Here is a 19,153-nt window from a genome sequence, read left to right as displayed (position 1 = left end):
GGAGCACAAGAGCTCGGCCTGTCAAGTATCAGTCGATGAGCAGAAAAGCTCTGAAGGAGCATAACGGGAAATAGGCGGTAGGCAGACTCTCCAAAAAAATCCCCTTCGACTAGCCCATCGAAAAAACGATTTTTCCAACAAAGCGAGAGGCGAGACTCCTTGATGGAAGAAGACTAAAATGTCCAGGTCACGGAGTGGCTCCCACCAGTCCTAGTCGAGGAAATCGAACAAAAGGCACCACAAATCACCTGCTTCCACATCCTCGTCTGACTCTTCCCAGAGAGGACTATATCTTGTCCCATTAAGGCCTCTACTCTGGCTGAATGGGAATCACGGAGGCAGGAAATGCTCAACCTTTTCGAGTGCCAGAAACCCTCGAAGCAAGTAGGCCAAGCTCCTACCGCGCCTTCTGAAGCCAGTAAGGAAAGCACTCGAGCCGAATACTGCACGCCCTCGAGCCCGGGACGAAGGCCAGATTCCCATTGAGCTGTCGAGGACTCAACACAATGAATTCATTGAGGAATCCTTTTTAGCCATCGAAGTCCATCACTGACCAAGTCCAAGGACAAGCCCATGTCAAAGTCGTCGGTGCCAGCAACGCCATTGACGTCTTCATCGAAGACATGGACTCCATGAGCATCTGGCTCTAAACCATCGACACCTTGGCCAGAAATTCAAAAGTCCACTCCTTTACCTAGAAAGGATTTCTTTGTCACTCACTTCCATTTATGAGGCCAATGAGCCATTTGATGATAATGATAATGTAGGGTCACTAACACTGTGCAGAGAGGCAATGAAGCTCTGGTACTGGGCAATTCAAGAAGGAATCTCCCTGTCATCAGTTCACCTAGCCGGAGAGAACACGGCGGCGGACGCTCTGAGCAGGCAGAGCAGTCTCCCATGAGTGGCAACTAGCTCAGGAAGTCCTTCAAGACCTCTTCACCCTTTGGGGAACCCCTCAAGTGGATCTGTTCGCGACAAGTGTCAATCAGAAGTGCAAACTGTACTGTTCAAGGGAAGTTCACCCAAGAAGAGCTCTAGGAGGCTCGTTCGTAGTGGACTGGGAGTTTCCACTCATGTACTAGTTTCCTCCAGTCCCTGTCATTCCTCAAGTCATCGGGAGGTTGAGAAAGTTCGGGAAATCCATTATCCTAATTGCCCTGGATTGGGCCAGGAGGACATGGTACCCGGGCATTCTGGACATGTCCATCTGCCTTCCAATACATCTTCCACAAAGAGAGGACCTTCTCTCGCAAGAGGAGGGTCGGGTTCTTCATTCGGAGGTCAAGACACTCGGCCTTCACGCATGGTTTCTGAGAGGCTGAGGTACAAGGATTGGGACCTCCCTGATGACTTAATTGAGATTTTGCTTTTGGCCAGAAGGCAAGCAACTAAGTCTTTGTACCGCTGCCATTGGAACAAATTCTGCAGCTAGTGCAGGGACAGGAATGTGGACCCTTTGCTATGCAAAACACCAGAGGTGTTCTCTTTTCTGCTGTATTTGGCGAATCTGGGGCTCCAGGTTGGGACCATTGAAGGTTATTCTGCGGTGCTTTCCATCTTCAAGCGTTCGTCTGAGCATGCATCTTTTTAGAAAATATAATTGGTGATGCAATTTCTAAAGGGACTCCCTAATGTGTTCACTCCATCTCCTTTTCATGTTCTGGTTTGGGACCTTTATCTTGTTCTAAAGTTTCTCATGTGTGCACCATTTGAACCGCTCCATTCATGTCCCTTTAGACTACTAACATTCAAAACCATCTTGTTGGTAACGCTAACATCAGCCTGTAGGGTGAGTGAGTTGCAGGCACCATCTTCGAAACCACCTTTTACGGTCTTTCATAAGGACATGGTCGTCCTTGGGGTCAAATTTTCATTCCTAAATAAGGTCATATCAGAATTTCTTTTGGGTCAAAAGATGGTGTTACCTACTTTCTACCCTCCACCTCATCCTGGTAAGGAAGAGGAGAGGCTGCACAGCTTTGACCCAAGAAGGGCTCTGAGTTTCTACATGTCAAGGATGTCAAGGTTTCGTCTGGATGACTAACTTTTTATAGGATACACTGCTCATAGGTTGGGACAAGCTGTATCCAAACAGACCTTATCCAGGCGGATTATTTTAGCTATTAACGAATGCTATAGGCTGGCTGAGAAAGATCCCCCCCCAGAAGGCTTAAGAGCCCATTCCACTAGGGGCATAGCCACTTCTTCTGCTCTGCATAGAGGTGTTCCTATAAAGAACAATCATGAGGCAGCCGCTTGGTTTACAATTCACACTTTTACAAAGCATTACTGTCTTGATTCCACCTTAAGTCAGGGTGGAAGCTTTGGGAAAGCAGTTCTTCATTCCATTAATGACGACCATTGATTGCAAAATAATTATTCCCGCCTCCACAACAAACACTGCTTTGGGAGTCTATCAAAAGATGAGGAATACGTGGGAGGACAAAATCCATTCGAAGAACAAATTACTTAGCCCTAGTAACGTTCTTTCGACTGGATATTCCTCCCACGTATTCATCATTGGCCTTCCCAGCCTACCCCACAGTTGAATGTCCATGTTATTGCAGCTTACTCTCCTTCCGAGTCTAGTATGGTCAAATCTGCTTTAATGCGGGTAGTTCTGCATAAGAATGACACGAAAAACCGGAACTGAAGCCAACGGGCGCTGCGCGTGCTATATATACACCTTCGATTACATCATCCTCAAGACGCAGGCACTTGAGGGATACAGAGTCAACCTTATTGTTGCACAGCGCCCTCTGCTGAAAAAAAAATGCTGAAGCTGGATATTGGAGATATCAAAAGATGAGGAATACGCCGGAGGAACATCCAGTCGAAAGACTGTTACCAGGGGGAAGTAACTTGTTCTTTAATATCCATTTTTTGAGTAAGTGCTTCTTTGAATTGCATTACTAACTAGGTTCAGTGTACTTATCTACAGCTCACATCTTCCTTTCATGATAAGCTTGACTGCTCTGCCACTCTACCAAGGTTCCATGAGTAGTAAATACTTATACTAAGAGTTGGGGATCTACAAACCATTGGGATAGTTTTATGAAGTCTACCTCTTATCAACAAGATAGTCCACAAGCTACACCGGGAACAAGTAACACTTATCTTGATAGCTCGTATGTGGACACGACAAACATGGTTCTCACACCTGCAGATGATGTCCTTGTGTCCTCCAATAAAACGAGTCTCCACACAACATATTAAAACGGAATCAAAGGATTATACTCCACCTGTGCCCTTAGACATTGAACTTAGCAGCCTGCCTCCTGAGGTCATAGAATTTGGTCACTTAAACCTGGACCAAAGATGCATAATTTTATAATTGTTCTTTTATAACATGCTTAATATTGGGGACCATTTATTAAGCGCAAGCCTGGGATTAAAACTTGCTGCTATGCATTCTCTTGCTTCCAAGACAAATGCATTGCCCCTGAGCTATCCTCTCAGCCTAAGGGATGGATAAGGAGACGCAAATCCTTAGAGGTACCTAAACCTAACACACGTCATTGTATTTTAACAAATGGAAGCGTGTTATGGTGCTAGACACGTTCACTTCATCCAATTGAATTCTCACCGTTGGATATAGTTCACGATTTACTATACCTATTAGACTCGGCCTTAGTCTTTGACTCACTGAAGGTATCTAATCCTACTGGGATCTAAACATTTTACTCTCAAAGCTCATGGTTGCCCTTTTCGAGCCTATGCACAAAGCCAGTCTTAAACATCTCACTAAGACAGCTTTTCTTGCAGCGGTTTAATCGATCAGAAGGGTCAGTGAACAACAGTACAAGACCCCTTTGTTATCCACAAAGACAGGGTAGTACTGCAAACTCGCCCACAGTTTTCACCAAATGTTATATCTAAATTTCATGTAATCCAGTCCATAGAGCTTTCTTCGTTTTTCCAACATCCCACAAACGCAGCAGTAAAAAGCCTTCATAAACTGGATGTACAAAGGTCTGTCATGTACTACCTACAAAAGACTAAAGCGATTAGGAAAATAGACTGCCTTTGTGTATCCATAGCCACAGGAAGAGGTGGTGACCCCATCTCTAAATCAGCAATGTCAAAATGGATTGTCAACTGCATGCAACTTTCTCATTCCCTTGCTAAGAGAATGTTGCCATCCAAGTCTAGAACAGATCCAACTCGAGGCACAGGGGCAACTCTAGCTTTCATCGCAAACATGCTCTTAGATGCCATTTGCAAAGCTGCCACTTGGAGTTCAGTTCACACTTTCACCCAACATTACTGTCTAGACTCACATTCCAAGGGGGATACACGGGTGGAACACAAATGGTTAAAACATCAATTTGCAGTGCGGTGCTACCTTCAAACAACCCACCTCCTGCTCCAAATACTGCTTGCTAATCTATGCAATGCATGTGATACTAAGCAGATCCACAAGCCTCAGATGACATGCATTACTTACCGTAATCAGATTTCTGATGCTTGTATCTGCTTAGATTCACATGCACCCACTCTTCCTCCCCTCTTGGAGTTCAAGGTTTTTTGGAAAACAAGATCTTTTACACCTCATGATGTCTACCTACACTGCACGCTTAAACCTTACACTCCCTCATGTCAAACAAATAATCGGAGGACACTGATGCGTGAGCTATCATGGGTACGGTCGACATCAAACTAGGGATACAATTACAAACACGCCCTGTCAACGTCCCTTTTCAAACTTCCAAAACTTCATCTGCAATACTCCACAGCTACCACTAGATGTTGGCCTATGCAAAGCATGTGACTCTAACCAAGTGCAAGTATCAAATACGATTACAGTAAGTAATGTATGCCATATATGTATATTTTCTCATCCTATATCGATTTTGAAAATATATCGATATATTGCCCAGCCATAATCATGCTGCTTTGTGATTGACCATCACAAGTATTCCCAAGTCTGGCCTAAATTGCTTGTTCAGCCTTTCTTATTTTCTGTTTGTTGCTTTTTCTGCTGCATTTGTAGTAATAAAAAAAAAAGCATTCACAGAATGGTAAAACAGGATAGGATGAGCTGATGTTTTGACGTCGAACTTGAGAACACAGCAGTCCATTTATCGACTTTGTACGTAGTCGAAGGATAGAGATGACTGACTGGGAATTGAGCCTGAATTTCCTGATGACCTGTCTGAACTAACTTGATACCTGCTTAAAGGCAGTGCTAGTGATGGTTTCAATATAATTCACCCTGCAGTGCTTTAGCTTTCCTTTTATGATTCACACCCCCGCATTCATAACAAAATTCACACTTGTGCCTAGGGATGATTCAATCCTTTGCACTCACAAAATACCAACAATTATTTTTTTATACCCAAAAAGAAACCTTTTGTAACAAAGTGGTTGGAAGTTTAAAGAAATTATGCACCCTGTAATGGGAATGCTAATGGGCAGAATGCTATCTTTTTACATGGGTTCTTTTATGTAACCTGTCTAAACAGGAAGGTTTAAATGCGGCATGCGACACATGTACAGTAGAGGGCATCCAACTGTTCTACTCAGGTGATATTTACTAAACTGCTCAGTATTTTTTATTTATAGTGCACTGTAATGGCATTTCAGCTACCAATAATTATATTGATTTAAAGTACATAGTGCAGAACAAATTAAAGCACGTAGTTTGCCATCTCTTCTTCCCCCTTTAATGTTCTAGACCCCCCCCCGCACCTCATTCATTTGTTGTAACACTTGCATGTTGAGGTGAGTAGAAACCTGTAATTCATTAAATATCACGTTGCTCAGATTAATTCATTGTTCACACAAGTTCACATTGGGTTTCTTACCCATTCCCTTTTTGTATGAGCAGCATTGGTGTAGTTTCTTGAATTCATTTTGAGAAACATTCATTGGATCAGTGTTATTCCTAGCTCGAAGCAGGAACATGACTTTAGTCTCTTGCAAATGTTAAACATGTATGTGTGATTGCAGGTACGCTACCGAGCTACAGAAGATTACAGTGGGGCCTGCTGTCCATTGACCAAAGGTATCAAGACGTTCTTCACCACGCCATGCACTGAGGAACCCAGAATAGATCTGCAGAAAGGAGAGCTTATTCTGGCTACCAGAGGGTTGAGGTGCGTGGACATTTGTTTTTAAAAGTAAATTGATATCGGATATGATTTACATGATCTAATGAACTGCTGCTGTACCATTGCAGATACTGGATGTATGGTGACAGGATTTCAGAAGATGGCAGTCCCAAGGGTAAGATTGATCCTGAACCTACAATGTATACCCGTCCTTGATGCATATGCTTCACTAATCCTGGATTTCACTACTATACTCCCAGTTTTCAACCAGGCACATTGCAATTGCCTTTGTTAGGATCAGTTTGTTCTTTGCCGACCCGAACCTAAGGAACTCTGTTTCGTCTAATTGGTGACACTTTTTTAATTTTTTCATATACAAACTACTTTTCTCTTTTTGCCTCAGGTTTTACACACTTGATACTCTGTCACCATTGACCATAAGCTTATTTCATTGGGTCATAATAGTGAACCATTGTACCCGTTTCAGTGGATAGAACCATAGGCTTGTAGAGTTGGAAGACACAGCAATTATCACCTTAAGATGCACTTTGTTAGCGCCCCAATGTGCTGATGTGTGGTCAAGATTGTTTGAAGCTTTGTACTAGTCAATTTCTAGGTACCTCACGAGTACCATATTAGTAGTAAATACCCTTATGGTTTGTTTTTTCGGAATCTCTGACCTGAATTCTAACTAATCTTTTAGCGTGTTTGTTTTTCACTTCCAATATGTGGGCCTCTAATTCTCATATGGACCTTTTGCTGTGCCAATTTGATGAGTCAAAACAAATTTGACACCAAAATGGGAACACAGGCAGAAAAAATTTGTTTATTTTTTCATTCATGGTAAAACAAGTTGTAAGAGACTTGGTTTTAGGAGAACCAGAACAATCAGATTAGTGCAACTTTACAAAATGCTAAGTTTCTCTGGGGTTATGTTGTCTCTTATTTAACACAGCCGAATGCAAAGAGGGTGAAGGCATGTATTAGACGGTGAAGGGATGCAAGCATAGGTGTCTATTCATCTTACTGCCTTTCTCCAGAAATGTGTTTGGCAGGTGATAAAAATGCTAATTTTAGGATGCACTTTTTGCATTCAGAAAAGAAATGCAGGGATTGTTACCTGAATGAAGATAAGGTCATGTTCGCTATATGATCATGTATCCTGCCCAGTTGTTTTGCCCTCCTCTATACTCTGTCTTTTTTGTCTTCACTTAGTGGTATGCAAATCTTCACCTACTAAGTCTTGTATTTCTGTAAGCTTGGTATACTTTATGCTAAAAACCAAACTCTTACTGTTCTTCTTATTGGATTTTTTTATTGTGTTAGTTCAAACCTTACACATCATTGACAATTACAAACACATTGTTTCTACAAATAAAATTAATAATTCCAGGACTTTAAATCCAGTGAACATATCAGCTTGGGTGTTACTTGGAGAAAAGAAATCAAAAGGGCCGTTGCAGCACTGAACTGCAGCTTGCTTCTTAGTATCCGTGGGATCACTGCAAGTAAAAAAAACCTGAATGCTGAATTAGTTTTTTCTATTCACGCAGTTATATGCATACATAATTACCCTTACCCACCCCGCATATAATTGGCCCAAAAGCTGGAGAAAAAAAACAACCGAGGCATTTTGGCATTCAGTATTTTTGTCAGTGCACTGATACTGCTTCTTCTACAGTGAAACAATAAAAGTTAAAAAGTAAAAGCAGACGCATTCCTTGCAGTGGTTGCCTTGGGGACCATGTCTATAACTGGAAAGGAAGGTATCACAATGTGTGTCCCCAATGCATCCCCTTTGGGACCTCAGGGGAGCTCTAGAGTCCTAAAAAAATAAGACCCTTGAGGCACTTAACAGTACATAATGAAACGGGATCGAAAAATAATCGTACACCTCAAATGTCCATACACAAAACATTCAATAAAACATACAAACAAAAATGTTTGCATACAATGATATCCCTAAAATCAACACCAATGGATATCGTAAATCAGCGTATGCTGTAATCATTTAAACTTCATCAAATACGCTTCTAATACTAGCCCAACTTGTACACGTTTCTGTCCTTTTCAGCCTCAATGCTAGACATTCATAAGGGGCAATTGAAACATCACAGGTGTAAAACATGGAATATGCTTTCTCCCTGGTGACTTAATTCCCTGGTATCTTGAAGACAACCCCTATACCGGGATACAGAAAAGGAACACGCATATCTGTAATTCGATATCTATCTTCAAATCATCTTATAATTGGACTTCTTGTGTAGAACCCTTTCCCCACGGGTTCCTTGTTACATCTAAGCTGAATGTACCTTGGTTGGACTCAAATGTTTCCTTGTTAATGTCCCAACGACTAGAAATGTTGCGTCTTAGGGAGAATTCTCAGAAATGTGCCAATACCTTAATGACAGACCCCCAGCAACTTTGCTGGATTTTGAGGACTTGATTTTTTTTAACCTGGAGAGACCGAGACCCTTTTTCCCACTCTCTGGTGTATTTTAATGTAATTTTTGTACTCTGTGTTTGTGGAGTCTGACAAACGCTATAGGCATCATCTTTTACTTTGTGGCACACTGCACCTTTAGTGCAGTAACACGGGGAAGTCTTAGATTTCCACTTCTCTGGAATAAACTACTGTTTCCCAGAGTAGTAAAGTGAAATTGACTTTACTTACACTTTTAACTTTCTAGACCCAGCACACGCTATCTTACAATAGGGTGCTGGAGGGGTTACCTAGTATCCCCTTTGTCTAACTTCTCATGTAACATTTTTATGTTAGCCTTTCCTCACTGAATGGCTGGTGGCAGTGTTTTCGTTTTCACAACTGTGGTGTGCATTTACCGCAAGCTGCGTTCGCAGCTGCAGTAAAGCACCCAAGGGTTCCAATTTTTGTCAAAATGGCCCCAGTCTTTTTTTGCCATTTCTTTGGGGAAAGGTCCTTCTTGAGATTTACTCTACGTGCCAAACCGGGTTTGGTCCCTTTGTTTGTTTTGCCTTTGGCAGGATTCACGAGTGAAGCCCGCCTCTGGCTCCAGGGTGGTGTCTGGGTTGGGCAGGAAGTGAGGGAGGCGCCAATGCACTCTGTGATGATTGGCTGGCTGACCGGCAAGGACAGCCACCCTGCTGGGTGATTTATTTGCTTAAGATTTATATAACGCAGATCCACTGACCCTAAGGCTTAATGGCGCTGATAAATACAGAAACAAAGCAGCCAAAAAAAAATCACATGAGATGAGGAAAGTGCCAGAAGACATAAGCTCAAACCGAGATGGCATTAGTTAAACAGATGGGTTTTTAGTCCTTTTCTGAACTCTGTTGGAGTTTTCAGTTCTCAATTTCAGAGGGAGGTTATTCCAGGCAATGGGGGCTGCAGAATAGAAGGCTCCAACCTTGGTTTTAGATAATCTGCAAGTTGGGACGGTTAGCTGGGAGAGATTAGATCTGAGACTATAGTTGCTAATTTTAGGCCTAAATTCCTCATTGAGGTAGATAGGACCAGAGTTTTTCAAACAATTGAAGGAGATAGACAAGAGGTGAAAAAGAATACGTTCCTTGATAGGAAGTCAATGAAGCTCCCTTCTCAATAAGGAGATATGGTCTGATCTCTTCTTATTCATAACGACCCTGACAGCGTTATTCTGCACAAACCTGCATTCTATTCACTTCAGTTTAGGAGCCGATCAGGAGACTTCCACAGTAGTCTATCCTAGAGCTAATCCATGCTCAAGCTAGCGTTTCTCTACTAGTTTGTGAGAGAAAGGGGCGTGCGTGAGAAAGCAGTTTGATATAATAGGAGGACGAGGCCACCAGACTACTGGCCTGCGCTTTCATGTTCAAATTACAATCGAGAAATCCCCAGTGTCTTGACTTTTTTCATGATCTTTATGGAACAGTTATCAATCACAAACTGGGAGTATAAATCTTCCAGTTTGCGAATTTTAGGATCAGTGCCCGCAAGCATGAGTTCTGTCTTGTTGGTGTTGAGGGCGAATCCATTGGCACACATCCAGCTTTGGATGAGAGAATAAATCCAATTGATTTTAGTTTCCTCATCCGAGAAGACACCCGTGATGGGAATGATACACTGGGTGTCGTCAGCATAGTTGGTGAACTGTCATTACTGTCCAGAAAGCCAAGGAAGGGCACCGTAAAGATGTTGTAAATAATTGGTGAAAGACAGGCTCCCTGTGGGACTCCCTGTATCAGATCCATGGGGTTATTTTCTGCCAAGTTGCTGCTCACTCTTCATTGGCAATCTTTCAGAAAAGAGGCAACCCATGTGAAACGCCTGCCACCTCCCCCAACCTGGAGACCAACACTGAGTGGTCTACCAGGTCGTAGGCTGCAGAGAGGTCCAGCAACATCAGCACGGCTGGGCTGGAATGAAAGGGAGAGAACTGTACAAAAGGCAAGTCTTTTGGCTTGGAAGGCAGTCGACCACTGGACAAAGGAACTGAAGAAGAACTTGAGGAGGACGCCTGCTGCAACTCCTGGACCGTTGGTTTGCCAGGTGAAGCCCTGCTGCAGTGCCCAAATGCCAAGTTCGCATCGACGGAGAATCCCCTGCAAGGATTACTTCTCTCCTTGAGCTGGTGGGACCAATCGACTCCAAAGTAAGCCTCCTGGACATCCATCTTGGAGCTTGTTGAATTTCCACAGAGTTGCTGTTGGAAACCGTAGAGCCAGGGAGAGGAACACCAGTTTGTGTGCGTTTCTTTTGAGTTGTCCAAGAGCTCCAGGAAGATCCTCCGCTCCCAGTAAGCATGACAGACTGAGCCTGAGCCCCTTCAACAGAGTGCGGGACCCCAAAAGCAAGGAAAGTCCATCTCGACAGCCAGGAACCGCGGTGTTGCTATTTGCGGTAGACGTGAGTAGCTGAAACACTGAACAGCCACTGAAAGTGAAGTTTGCCGGTTGCAAGTTTTGACTGTCCCAGTGCACGAGTCCCCCGATGTCCTCCCTCTTGTCCCCACGACTGAGACCTAGGATCAGTGAGATCTGCAGAGCTGCACAGGAACACGAGTCAGCTGCTGCATTTGTTCTTCATTTTAAAGGTACTGTTCAAAGTCTAAGAGACATTACCTCTTGCTGTGGAGTTGCTTGCATCTTCTACTACTCACAAGTCTAACAGCTTGTGGCCATACATTCTTCATCTTTTTCTTCAAAGACTTCTGAAACATGGTGCAAAGACTTTTCTACTTGCCTTCAAGGAAGTGCTTCAGCCCATGTAGACTCTTGCCCATTGACTTGTCACTGTGAACCTCTCTGTAACTCCCCTACAGCTCACATTGACTCCTCTTGAGATGAGCCTGGCTGCTCGTCCACACTACCAACCTGTGTAGTACAGACTTATACCAAAGGTGGGGTTACTACTGCCAGGAGGTCAGGGTTGTTGTAGTGCACCCTAAGGGTACTGCATACAATCGTGCTTAACATTGCACTTCACTCTTAGATACTGAGGTAACAGTCCACTACCCTCTTAATTAGCTTGTAATATACACAAAAAGAACTTTACTCAAGTTGCGTTTATATTCCCTCCTACTCTTCTTGTCCTGCATCAGAGCCTTACCTCTGTAGACTCGATCTCTGTCCTTGTTTCTGGATCTTTTTCTGGAACTTTCTTTCCTTGCTAATGCTCGATAATGCTGAAATACACAACGGATATCCCAATGCTTAATACCACATGTGAGAGCACCCTGCTTTAACAGCATACGTGAAAATTAAGCTTTTTATTCAGTGTTCTTCCCAAGGTGTCTGTCCCTGAGTGAGGCTCCTATGCTTCCTTGTACTTGGCTTACATTAGGAGGGATACATTAGGAGGGATCCTAGTTGCCTTTGTGGATTCCTGCCAATAGCAGACCATAAATCAATAGATCTGTTAAGCGAGCCCCCTGTCCTAATATTTTCTGCCCCATTCCCACACTTAACCTGCATAAATCATGAAACTTCCGGGACGCTAATGCGGGATTACGGCACGTGATGAAGTCATCGTGCTATAGCACGCAATGTCATGAACTGTATTTTGCTGGTGTGTTGAATTTTGTAAATGGTCCATACTGGTGCGACCCCTAGTGGTCATGAAAAACTTTAATTGAAAAAATCTTTTTTTTCCCTTTTCTGATTTTCTGAACTCACCAACTAACAATAGAAGGAGCCCTTTATTCTACATGAAATTTTCTACTTCAAAACTCCAAGATTCCTAGAAAATTACAGGACAATTCCAAGGAAATGTGCCCAGAATATTACAACCTCAACTGCTGCACCTCATGGACATAAATGGTCGTCCTTGTACATCTGTCCTGTCTTACACTGCCCTTTGCTTGTACAGTATCTTATAGTCATTTCAACTGCTTTCAACCAATGTCTCCCACAACACCTTTCCTGTGTCAGCTGATGTTCCTATTTGACATATACAAATTATTCAGATGGAGAGTTTGTACAAACTCATTGTCAACTATTCTTTACTTGGACATCCTCAGAACCATAACCAGAAAAATTCCCTACAAGGGTTGTGCGCTATGCCACCTTATGCCATTCAATATTCTCATTTAGGCCATTAGGTTGACTTTTAGTCAAAAATATAATTATTGCTCTAAATTGAGCAGCTTCTTGTTTACCCGGTCTTTGGAAATACTTTTGACTTGCTTCAGAATAACCCACTCAATCTGTCGGACTATGGCTTTTCTCTATAGAATGTTTCACCAATGTGGCCAATTCGATCTTATGCTTCACACAACACTTATGTTCATTCTGGTTTTACATTTTCGGTTCGTTTTTCCAATATAGATAAGTGCACATGGATAAGTAATCATATAGATCACATTTTATGTATTACAATTAGTGTGTTCCTTGAGCACCCAGTCCCTCGAGAGCTCCAGGTTCACAGACATTGTTTTTTTATTCTGTCTTCACGTTATGCAATTATCACAGGGGTGGTGTCCCACCACATGTGGTGTGCCCCAAAGTGCGCCCTGTAGGGAGTCCATGTTTGCAATATCCCTCTAGATGTCATTTCTCATCACCATATTGCGAATTAGTACTTTTCTTAAAAGCTATCAAAGGTGGCGGTATGGTTTTGCTCATAACTTTCGTCCAGTTCTTATTAATTATCCCTTTAATTTTGTAAGATAAATTGCTAAATGTACTGACAAGCACCCAAAGGAGTATATTTTCCTTGGTCTTCCCAGTCAAAGAACTGTTCCAACAAGCCCTCCCTGTTGTTGAATGCTTTTTTAGCCGTTTGCTTGACCAGTTTTCTCGGATAGCCTCGATTTATCAATTTGTCAACATCTTTGCCCCTTCTGCATACAAATCTCTTGTACTGCTATCTCTTTCAAGAGCAAGAACTGTCCAAATGGCAAGTTATTCCTAAAATGGCACATATGAGTAGTGCAGTAGCGCATTCTTATCCGTGTTCTTAGGGTAAGGCTTCACTAATAAGTAACCACTGTCCTTATATATTGTGATGTCTAGGTAGTTAACCTCTGAATTGCTCATTTGTGCCATGATTTTCAGATCTCTATTCTGGCCATTGAGCCAGGTCACAAACTCATTGGCCTCCCTCAGGTCTCCCGTCCATATTACAAAGATTTCGTCTATATACCGTAGCCACTTGATTAGTTTTTCTTTGAAGGGATTAAGATCTGAATATATAATTTGTTCAAAAGTGTATGTATAGATTGGCCATATTAGGGGCCATTGCTGAACCCATGGCAGTGCTTTCTGCTGTCATGACCACTGTGAGGGGGCACAAGTTGTGCCACAAGCAGGCTCCCACCAGAACCCTGAGGGCCTTAAAACCACTGCAAAAGGGCTCCTGGAGCCAGTCCGGGCGCCTTTGGCACCAGGCTCATATGTAGGAAGGAAGTGCTGTTCAAACTAGGTCCCATTTATGTACATGGGCCTTTAAATCCAACAAGAAAGTACCCACACAGTCTAGTTCTAAGAACCAAGCCATGCAGTCTAGTGTTTTGAGTGTGGCAGGCCTGGAACTACTTTCCCTGGGCTATATAAACCACACCCTGACTGCAGAACACGCTTCGTGTTATTCTGCAACCAGCAGCGTGACGCTCAACGTGTCCAGCTCCTGGTCTCCAGCATCTTCCTGTAATCCTGCAAGAACAAGCTGATTCTGTCTTACCTGAGAAAACACCAGCCAGCACTCAGCATCTCAACTGGGCTGCAATCTGTGGAAACCGAGAGAAGAAGAAACATCACTCACCTGTGAGTACTAGCTTAAGGACTTCCAGCGAACTGCTACCACAGCTGCTGTTCGAACATTGCGTCCTGCAATAATGATAAAGGGAAAAACAATATTAGAACCCGCACTTCCAAAACATCGAATTCCAACAGTTTTACCTGAATTCCATCGCGCTATGCCATGCTTCCATCTGGAGCACCACAGCAACATCCGCAAAGGAAAAGCGACATATTCAGGTTCGCTTTCCATATTAAACAACCGCACAGCGCTGTACTTACCTTAACGGATTCTGGGGGCATGTTTTTCATCGCGCTCTCATCCACTCGTAGCACCACAGTGGCCTCTGAGGAGAAGAAAACACAGGTTAGCTTTAAAAGACAATAAATGTGCTGCGCTTCACGCTTTCTCATACCTAGAAACGTGCCTCTCCATCCGGCACGCCAGCATCAAGACCTTTGCACCTGAAAAGGAGATGAAGACCTTAACGAATTCCCATCATAAACAGAACTAAGACTTGGAATTAACAAACCTACCTGCCTACCAGCAGATCTGGGGTCACAGCAGGCCTGGGCCCAAGGAAGGCGTATTGCACCAGTGAAGCAACTCGGGCAGTTCGCCAACAAACGTCAAGAGCCGCTGCACAAGAAACGCAGGACGGATAACTCACCCTACAAATAACTAATATTCATTATTTAGCACTGGGCAACTACGCATCCAGGGTTCCAGATCTCGGAGCCTTCAAGACGCCTCCGGGGATATCAGGTGAACGTAACACTATCTGCATAAGGAACTGGCCCATAAATTGAAACAAATTATTAAGGGCCATTTCTGTACACCACAAAATTAATGGTTTTCACTGCGTTTCAAAAGGATTTCCTCCACTACTTCCAACGTAGCGTGCTGTGGAATATTGGTGTAAATGGCCTGAATGTCTAGGCAAATGAGGAGGTTCTTGGTAGGCTCAAATTCCAATCCTTCTATTTTATTTATGGCATTCTCGTGTCCTGCACAAAACTCTTCATGTTGGGAATAAAAAAAATGGTCTAAAAAAAAGTCCACCAATTTAGACAGTCTTCAACACAGAGTTGATCCCAGAGACGATGGGTATAACAGGCGGGTTTTCTAGACTCTTATGTATTTTAGGCAAGGTATAGAAGATGGGTACCCTTCAATTTTCCTCAACTAAATACTCCCCTTCCTGTTTACTGATAAGCGGCATTGCCACTGCTTTCTCCACTTTCGCACTAATGATTTTAGACAGTCTATTGCTGGTATCTTGTGATTTTAATGTAGCTGTTTTCATCAGCCAATAATGGTCTTCTCGATTCATGAACACTATGACACCCCCTTTGTCCACCTGTTGAATGAGTTTCTTATTGGTGCCCAAATTCTTAAGAATGGTTAATTCTGCTTTGCTAAATTATATAATCTGGAGATACCATTGATGTTCACGAAAGAAAGTTGCAAATTGACACACTTTCCTTACATATGTTAACAATTTTATGCATCACGTTTTTTGTTTTCAGCCTTCTAGGACTGTAATAGGGGGTTAGTATGACCCAATTTACTACTCTATATATTAAGCTCTGAAGGGTGAAGAGGTGGGTTGGTCCCATGAGATTGAAACCTTTGACCACCGTTTGCAGAAGTAACTGAGGCAAGTGCTTAACTCTGAACTTTCTTACTGGCCTGTTACTAGTGTGCAGAATTCCTGAAAACGATCCCCACTTGGACTTGGAAGAGAATGTATCATGCACTTTCTTTAAATGGCCATTTTATCCATTGCATGGTATGCTCTAACAATGAAAGCATCTATAAGAAGATTGGCAATGTTTACTTGAGTGATGTCGTCTTGCACTTGCTCCAAGTGGGCCGCCACCTTTATAGTAAGAGTAATTATGCACCTGTCCGTATCTAAAGAAATGGAAAACAACCCATTTACTCTTTTCTGATATAAGGTTGCTAAACTCAGCATATCGCCAGGAATCGCAAGCCTCTTCTACTATTTTAGAGCTTAAGAAATAAAGAAACATGTCTGCTAAAGTGAAAAGTAAGGCACTTCTTTTTCGACACTATCACGTAAAATCACAGAAGTTATTCTTCCTAGCTAGCAATAGTCATGGTAGCCTAGCTGATGCCTAGTAATACAGTTGTAACCTAGCATAAATTTTATTTGGTATGCAGTCTTTATATTGAATATTTTATAACAAACATTTTTTATAGAGAATCCATTTAGGGATGGGGTAAAGGGTTAAATATTTTTGGTAAAACGGTTGGGGCGGTTTTTAGGGGTGGGAAACGGGATTGGGAGGGGAACTGCCCAAAAACAAAAGTGCATTCTCTCAAAAGAATATTCGTTATAAAGTATTTGATATGTTAATTCTTTATAAAATATTTTGGTATAAAGACATGTAACTGCCTTACTTTCTGGCATGCGTAATACACAATTGTAGTATTTGTCCATTTCACAATTGTCTATTACACTCAAATGATTTGTACAAAATGCTCACTCTAGCAGAGATTCAATGTTCTCCTTAGTATAAGGGCTGCCTATGCTCTCTGAATCGGAAGGTGCATGTTTCAATATTCTAACCTGCAAGCCAAATGGAAAGTATTTCTGGTTTGTGACTGGCGCAGTAGCCTGTTCATACAAACCCTTTTATTTGATCTTTCCCAACTTTGGTAGTAGCGGTGCAACAATTAAGGGTAAAGGCACTTTCATGTCTTCTGTGACACTTGGTGAGTGCTTCCCCTTATAGAGCCTGGCATCCCCATACACCAATTGATAGCCTTGCTGTTGCTTCGGATGGTCTCTTGCCAGTGAATATCATGCATTGAGAGCTCGCTGGCTATGGGTGTGGAGGTTGGCTTCCACTATTATCCACCTTTCCGAATAGAAAGTAGGATCCCTTGGTAGGTTCTCTCTCGGTATTCCCTTGTGGTCTCGCAGGGCCCTTGCTGTGATGCTGGAAATGCATCGGAGGGACAGGGCCTCCGTATCCTTGTCCTTTACTGCCTTTTTATCGTGTGTTCTGTCGTGTTTTCCACACAGGAGTTCATGTGGGACTCCTGGCGGTGCAGCTCTTTTGGTTTGGTGAACAGACCCATGGGATACTCTTACGGCACCCACGGGTGGGGGTACAACCCTGTGCCCCTAGTGTTTTTGGGCACCTGTGGGTGGCCCACAGAGCAGGGTATGGGCTGGTGGCAGCTCCATGCTGAATGTGACGGGTGCTCGGAGTATCCGCCATTTTGGGATACCCAGGCCCTGCCATTGGAATCAGTTGATTCCTGATGGAAAACAAGATGGCCCCTGTGGCCTCTTGCTTTCTATTGCCTGTTACCTTGTTTTCCCAAAGTCCTGGGAAGCCCCGACTGTCCCTTCCCCCTGACTGGCTGTTGGGTGGAAATTCCAAATATGGTGGTGTTGTGAAGTCCAGTCCAGACTGGCTGGAGCCTTCCCAGTGAATGTGTGTTGTGGGTGGGACCTGGGTGAATGGGGTGTGTGACCAATATGCACTTCTTGTTGTGGTTGTCTGGTTTCTGGTATGAGAGACAAAGACTGAGGCAGCCCTGCCCGAAACTGGCCTGAATGTAGTGTGTTTTGTTGAATGGCTGGGTACTTGTCCCAATCCACATTCCTTGTTGTGAGTGTCTGAGAGGGAGGAGGGTGGCCTGAATGCACTGTGTGCCTGATTGGCTGATTGACTGCATGAATGCCCTTCTGTATGATTGGCTGCGGAGTGTGAGCCAGCAGTGTGGATGAGAGACAGGATAGTATATCTGGGGACCTCTCACCACTGGAAATTGTTCAGAAGCTGTGTCTACACTTGAAGAGTAACTGGAACTGCTGATCCTCGATGCCCAGCTGGAAGAAGACGACTTGCTGTTGCATTTGCTTTGACCTGATCTGAAAGCTGCCGAATTCGTCGAAGACTGATCCGAGAGAGGACCTGGTAAGGCGCCCTCTTTCTGTGCTCCGAGGGACCATCGAGCACCGCTAACCTTCGCCGAAGCTCCCTGAAAGTCAGAGCCTCGAAAGGCTGCTGACCTGAGACCGCTGAGGAGAACAAAGTGAAGCACCCGGACTTCGCCGCTGATGAAGTCCATTGCCGTCGACCAGGGTTCGCAGGTTTGTGTAACCGCTGGAGGCCGTCGAAGTTGTGTTGCCCAGACGCGGGGACCGATTGACGCCGTGCCGCCGCCGACGGGAGCCGCCCGCTCCTTTGCCTAAGAACATTTAAATCGAAGGACTCCCTTATCTGCACCGACGACCGCTTTATCCTGCCGGAGAGAGTCAAGGCCGCCGACGAGAATCCGCCGATGGGTTTCCTGCCACCTGAAGGCCACAAAGATTTCGACGACTCGGCGCCCTTGCTGGGCCACAGTCCTTATGAAACTCTTTGCGGTCCTGAACAATCAATCGCGAGGTGCCCTGCACACCTCATCCTCGCAGGACGTCGCCGACGAGCACCGCCTGGATCGACGCCGTGGTCTCGGCACCCTCGAACTATCGACATCGTCGACGCCAAGTTCTCCTTCGTCGCCTCTCGACGATCCGTGACTCCTGCTTGAAAGGGGGTCACTCGAGAAGGATCCCTCGATTCGTCTTCGAAGAACTCTACTCCACCCGATACATTGGGGGGGGTGAAAACATTATAGGAGGAAATAAGACTATTGATCAATATATGGACTGGGCTTGTGCTTTTATCTTTATTTTACTGGTTGCCCAGGTTGGGGGATCTCCACACAGAACTGTGTCTAGGTAGCTGGGCCAGTAGTCTGCCAATTGTGTCAACCATCTTGCTTTCCTTCCTATCTCTATTGCTGGTTTCCTCGTTATTGATCTGTGTGACATTTTAACCGTATAGTTGATGCACTTTAATGAGATTTGATA

The 19,153-nt window shown here is 43.8% G+C and overlaps 1 protein-coding gene across 1 annotated transcript in view; it reads left to right on the top strand.

Moving 5' to 3' along the window:
• Positions 1-19,153, top strand: part of ZDHHC6 (zinc finger DHHC-type palmitoyltransferase 6) — a 395,617-nt gene that overhangs the window by 362,783 nt on the left and 13,681 nt on the right. The window contains exons 9-10 of the mRNA XM_069611791.1: positions 5,956-6,101; positions 6,185-6,231. Coding sequence (XP_069467892.1) covers positions 5,956-6,101; positions 6,185-6,231 — 193 coding nt within the window. The remainder of the gene's footprint in view (positions 1-5,955; positions 6,102-6,184; positions 6,232-19,153) is intronic.

The sequence above is a fragment of the Ambystoma mexicanum genome, chromosome 8 (genome assembly GCF_040938575.1).
Source record: "Ambystoma mexicanum isolate Mex_15411 chromosome 8, UKY_AmexF1_1, whole genome shotgun sequence".
Classification (NCBI taxonomy): domain Eukaryota; kingdom Metazoa; phylum Chordata; class Amphibia; order Caudata; family Ambystomatidae; genus Ambystoma; species Ambystoma mexicanum.
The sequence above is the reverse complement of the archived record's forward strand: the minus strand, read 5'-3'. Positions and strand labels throughout refer to the sequence as shown.